Source organism: Scomber scombrus, chromosome 2 (genome assembly GCF_963691925.1).
Source record: "Scomber scombrus chromosome 2, fScoSco1.1, whole genome shotgun sequence".
NCBI lineage: Eukaryota > Metazoa > Chordata > Actinopteri > Scombriformes > Scombridae > Scomber > Scomber scombrus.
This window is the reverse complement of record NC_084971.1, coordinates 33,937,477-33,943,481: the sequence shown is the minus strand read 5'-3', so window position 1 is coordinate 33,943,481 and position 6,005 is coordinate 33,937,477. Positions and strand designations below refer to the sequence as shown.

At 41.0% G+C, this 6,005-nt stretch overlaps 1 protein-coding gene across 1 annotated transcript; it reads right to left on the bottom strand.

Moving 5' to 3' along the window:
- Positions 1–613: 613 nt before the first annotated feature.
- On the bottom strand, positions 614–1,819 carry b3gnt2a (UDP-GlcNAc:betaGal beta-1,3-N-acetylglucosaminyltransferase 2a). Its single transcript, XM_062426433.1, has one exon. The coding sequence runs from the start codon at positions 1,817–1,819 to the stop codon at positions 614–616; it is 1,206 nt and encodes a 401-aa protein (XP_062282417.1).
- Positions 1,820–6,005: the final 4,186 nt, after the last annotated feature.

The following is a 6,005-nucleotide window of genomic DNA, read 5'->3' as shown; positions in this document are numbered from 1 at the left end:
ACAGTAACAAGGTGACCAGAGACCAGGATGGTGAAACAAAGCTGCTGCTACTTACTTTAGCATTGTAGCTTGGCGGTTTATACAAAAGTCAGAGGGAAATACTTGATCACTTGTGATGTGAAAAACCCATGATTGACAGAGAACTACAGTAAATTATCAATTTAAGTATTTTAGCTCAACTGAGACCAGCTCTGCAATCATATATTGCTCTTAAGTTGTCCAAGGATGTTTGCAAGTCTTAAACAAGGTACTTTACTTTCCAAGCATTATTTACATCATCTTACACCAAACATTAACATGTTAACGTGACAAAAGCCTGCATGCAAGATGGTTGGCTAACATTGTACAGGGATCATTTTATATGCAGCAGATGTTTCTGAGAAGTCATTCACCAAATGCCTTCTTTTAAAGGACTACACCACAGCTTGTAGAAAAGAAAACAGCTGATAAATGAAGTCATATTGACAATTTTTTCAATTATTTTGATGACTTTTAAATACTAATACAGCGGTTTGCTTGGACTTGAAGATTTAACATAGTCAAAAAGGTGGTGAATATGCTTTACAAAGTCAACAGTGCAAACAGATTATCCAACAGAAATGAATGAAGGTGTTCACAGGCAGTCCAGCTCAGGATTGACAATCCACGGCCAGATCGTCAACATTTCCTGCGGAGTCCGGCTGTGAACCAGCATCAGACTCCTGTAGATGCAGTAGTTGGACCTGTACTTCTCGTCAATGTCAAATGTCTTGAAGCCACTGTGATTCTCTGGTGCCAGGCCCAGCTTCTTCAGGCACATCCCTGTATAAACATCGTCAATCGGATACAAGACCACTTGCTGGGATGCATTGTAAAGACGTAGCGCTACATCACCAGAGTACAAATATCCTCCGCCCCCGGCATAAGGCGGGTACAGTCCCACAAATACACTTTCTGGGATAAAATACTTGAGTTTCCGGTTTCTGTGAGGGCCGGCATTGCTGATCACATCACCAATGAACAGATCCTTAGCCTTGGCCTCTGGCAGACCTTCCAGGAAATCAATAATCTTTAAGGTGTTGACAAAGACATCGTCGTCTCCCTTGAGGATGTACTGAGCCTGGGGACAGTGTGTGCCGAACCACTCAAGGAAGAGGACTTCCTTCAGGGTGAGGTTAAAGAAAGTATCCCTGTAGTCCCATTGGAGGAGGTCTCCGTGAAGCTTCGCCTCATGTCCCAGCATCCCCAGCAGGTCTGGGAAATGGTCTGTGGACATGGTGTTGCCTAGTAGGAAAACCGTTGCCACAGTCTGATTGGCTAAGACACCCGCCCGTCCCCATGTTTCACGGATAGCCTGCCGCCGCTCAAAGTGCGGCACCAGCGACTTGACCACCAGCAGCAGAAAAGGTCTCTCGTCACACACGTGGAGCTGATTGATCAGCATGGGGTGAGTCCTGCAGCGCATGTGCAAAAGGAAATCCTGAAAGAGCTGCGGTAAGGTGTTGTAGTCTAAGACTTGTGTGGCGACTCTGTAGTCTGGTTCACAGGGGTTGAGTGGCCGGGTGTCGTTCAGCCAATCAGGCAGCTCGATAAGGGAGTCGCTGGAGAGCACAGAGGAGACGATGGGGCTGTGGATGAAGTCCAAGCGCTGCTGCTCCTTGTTCCAGAAGGATTCGCTTAAAATCTGCCGTTTCCAAAACCTCTCGGATGGGATTCGAATCTTAGGGTTTCCATTTTTGCCATGCCTGAGAGTCCACGACACACACATCAGGACGCAGACAAAGAGGTTGAAAGTCATCATCACCCAGAACCCCCTCCCTTTCCGGCGAGGCACAGGCATGTTGCTCCCTCTCTGCGCCTACACACAGGGCGACAAGGGAAGAAAAATTAGTGAAAACCAACAACAAACAGGTTCAAACTTTGAGAATCATGGTCCCAAAAGGCAGACTTACAACAAAACCAGGATATAAAGGAACATTTGGAAACATAGAAACAGCTAGATCAACCCTTAAGCCTTTAGCAGCTATAAACAGAGGAAAACTCTGGTACAACAAGTCAACTGGAAGCTTGATTTCACCCCCGTTTGGTTTCAGAGCTCAGACCGGCTGCATACAAGGCCACATTTTCATCCCTAATCCTGCAGGAATGGGCCCATGAACATTGTTTTTTTTCTCATTCCCTCCGCCTCTTCCCTTCAGCAGTGACAGACAGGAATCACACGTTTCCAATTCAGCCGTTCACATGACACAAGTTTACTGGCACCGGTCTGTGTCACTGTCATTGTTTACTGCCTGCACGGACAAAAACAGGCACAAACATATTATAGTGCACTGTTGAAATGAACAGTTACACCACTTGATGTCAGTAGATTTACAGCATGGAAAACAAACTACAGTTAATCTTTGTAATTCTTGGTAATTTCTCTATTTTATGGATTAGTTATATGGAGTTTACTGTCATAGAGGTCTAAAGAAACCAGGAAATATTCACATTTGAGAAACTGAAAGGGTTATCAAAACAGTTGATAACTGAATAGTTCATTGTTCCAGCTCTATTTTTAATATGGCTCAGGTTTATTTTTGTGAATTTAACCCTCCTGTTGTCCTCGAGTCAAGGGAGGAAGAGAGGAAGAAGGAAGGAAGGGAGGGAGGAAGGAAGGATGGAAGGGAGGGAGGAGGGAGGAGGAAGGAAGGCAGGACGGAGGAAGGAAAGGAAGAAAGGGAGGGAGGAAGGAAGGATGCAAGGGAGCAGAAGGAAAGAAAGGAGGGAGGTAATGGGGAGGAAAGAAAGACAGAAGGAGGGAGAGAGGAAAGAAGGAAGTGAGGAAGTAAGGAAGGAAGGAAGGAGGGATGTAAAGAAGGAGGGAGGGAGGAAGGAAGAAAGGGGGATGGAGGAAGGAAAGAAGGAGAGAAGGAGGAAGGACAGACGGAAGGAAGGAAGGAAGGAACAATCAAAACAGACGGGGTCAATTTGACCCGGGAGGACGACATGAAGGTTAAATTAACTATACAGATTAAAAACACTACAGAGAGATTTACCTGGCTGTGATTGGCTTAAGCAGCATTTCATGAAGTCATTCAGCAAAGGCTTCAATGCAACGGACGTTCACTTATATGTAAAAGTCCTGCAGTATAGCTTAAAATCTTATTTGAATATTAATTTAGCTAAAAGTGACTCAAGTGTGACTATCTGTGTGTAACAGGCCAGTCAATTGTGATGAGTGAGTAAGAGGCTTGTTTTAAGGCTCCATATATTATGTGTTTTGCTTCATTTTAAGTAATTTTTGAATGTGTTTCACCTTTTTCATTCATATAATTTAGTTCCTCAACATCCCTTTTAAAGTGTTCCAACATCTTCTCCCCTTTATAGGAGGCGGCAATACTAGACCATGCATATAAAGAAAAATGCAATATTCAACCACACAAGTACACATTTTAGTGCATTCCAGTATATTTAACATTAGTGGCCAGTATTCAACAGGTGTTATTTAGTCAATGAAGCAAAAGATGGATCCCATATATCTGAGACAACCAATCAGGAGACCTCATCATGCAGAGTATTCTCACTTAAATATTACTGTACGTACTGGTGTGGGGTAGCGAGGCATTGGTCAGTTGGTTCTGGTGGAAACTGAGACCTCTGCTGGGCTCATGTGGATGAGGTGCAGTGTGGAAGAAGAAGAAGAAGACGTCTCCAAGAGGAAGCAGCTGGTTGTTTCTGGGGCCATCTGAAATCAGACAGGTGTTAACCAGGCGGGGAGTTCCGGTCCTCTGAAATGAGGCCAACGCTGAAGTAACTTAAAACTGCATTCTATCAAAAGGCCACCAGGGGGCGACCGTTTTGGTGTCAAAAGGACTTCCGTCTCTATACAAGTCAATGGAGAATTCACCAACTTCTCACTTGATTTCTAACCTCAGTAAACGTTTTCAAAATGTGTTTATGGTCTCAATCGCTAGTTTAAAGCCTTCTTCAATGCAGTATGATGTTCATTTGGGACATTTTGGCCTCCCTGATTTTATATGTGACGATAAAGCAGGGTATGCATTAGGGCGTGGCTACGTCGTGATTGACAGGTTGATTGGTTCACAGGTTCAGGAGGGCGTCTCATGCTCCTCCTGATGCCCATATAAGTAGAATCCCTGTTTTTATTTTTCCCAGCATGCACCTGAAATTTTCAAGATCCGAAACTATTGGCCTCCGAGCAGCAGTCCACAAACCAATGGGTGACGTCATGGATGTTACGTCCATTTCTTATATACAGTCTATGGTGTTGACCAGCAAGAAACTGAGATCAATATATCAGTGTTGTAATAAACTGGTTTGTTTTAAGCTTTATGTTTAAATAGCAGCTTCAATAGTCTCAGTTGCAGAGCATTATGTTATCACAGTACAGCATCATCTCAGAGAGGCCAAGACAAATTAGGTCTAATTGGATTTTTCTGAGTGTCTATAATAAGTACATGTACAGGCCTGTTTCTATCAAGCAGAGCAGCACCTGATTAGAATAATAAGAGTTCATTACAGGTCAAGTCTGCCGTATAACTTACTGCCTGTCATTACTGATGATAGCATGATGAACACAGTGATAGTGACTTTACAGGTCAGAGGTTAGTGATTCATGTCTTGATCTGCAGAACTGTTGTTATAGGAAGAGTCACTTGTTGTTGTTTTTACAGATTTACACTGAAATATATCTAAACTCACAGTAACTGACTTTAAACATCTGGTTTTACCCAAATTGTCTATCCCAACAAAACCAAAGATTATAGATGATTAATAAGATCCAAGATTTGGATTGGTTCAAAAGTGCTTCATGGATAATTCTCTCTTTTAATAACTGAAAATAAAAAAAGTCATAAACAAAGCTGCAACATAAATATCCCTCTCACGTCGTGGGTAAAGACTTAAGATACAATACATCATCACTAAGAGCTTAAAACGTGGTCTTCTGTATCTGGAGAAGGGTTAAAATAGCATCAATGGATCAAGTGTAAGATGTTTTCCTTACATTTTGAGAACCCAAAAGCCATTTAAAATAAACCAATAGATAGATAGACGTCTTTTCTACGTGAAATAGTTTTTAAAAAATACACAATGAAGTGTGGTATTATTCAGTGTTAGTGAAATCACACTGTGCCATGTTGATCCTAATTTTAGGTCTGACCAATACTGGTAATTTTACTACTTACTGTATGTAATGGATGATTGATATTTACAGTTTAACAATAAACTTTATTGTATAAAATGACATCACTGTACTGAAACAGTAATCTGCACTGAGAATTTAATAATTATATAAATAAAAACTTGAATTAAGAAAAATGATTTTTTTCAAATATCTGTGATAGGCCAATATCAGCTGACCGGTATATCAGTCAGGCTCTACACAGTAACACTGAATTTATCCTACATTAAACTGTCAGATGATGCATAATCAACAGTTTAAAAGCAGATGTTCATAAGTCAATATACTTTTACATAAACGCATAAAAATCAGGAATTAAAATAACAATTATTTTGCAGATTATTTTTTAAAATCGATAAAACATTTTGTCAATAAAATGTCAGAAAACAGTGAAAATGCCTGTTAAGTCACCCAGAGTCAAAGGTGACATCTTTAGTGTCATATTTAGTTTGACCATCAGTTTAAAACTCCAAGGTAGTTCAATCAAATATTTGGTATATTCGCTATTTAAAAAATGACAAAAATTATTATTTGACTATTGATCGATTAATCAAATAATCGTTGCAGCTCTTATAAATAAACTGTTTATGTACAACTGGAGAGCTGTTCAGTCTGATATCTTTCATGCATTTTAGTCGAAGTCTTCAAGACCCTATTTTAGTAACTCCTACTGTACTTTCTGCTGTGATTGTGAGTTCAGGTGTAAAAAAGCTCCACCAATCGCTTCTACTTCACAGCTGATTTGTTACAACAGAACTTTTACTTCACAGGACATATTCAACATGTCAGAGCACTTGGTCAAATCCATGACCCTGCCAGAGTGCATAAGTGTGTCTTCCTT

Bases quoted from the DNA above. Each gene is read 5' to 3' on its own strand.
- b3gnt2a (XM_062426433.1), bottom strand. From the start codon at position 1,819: ATGCCTGTGCCTCGCCGGAAAGGGAGGGGGTTCTGGGTGATGATGACT.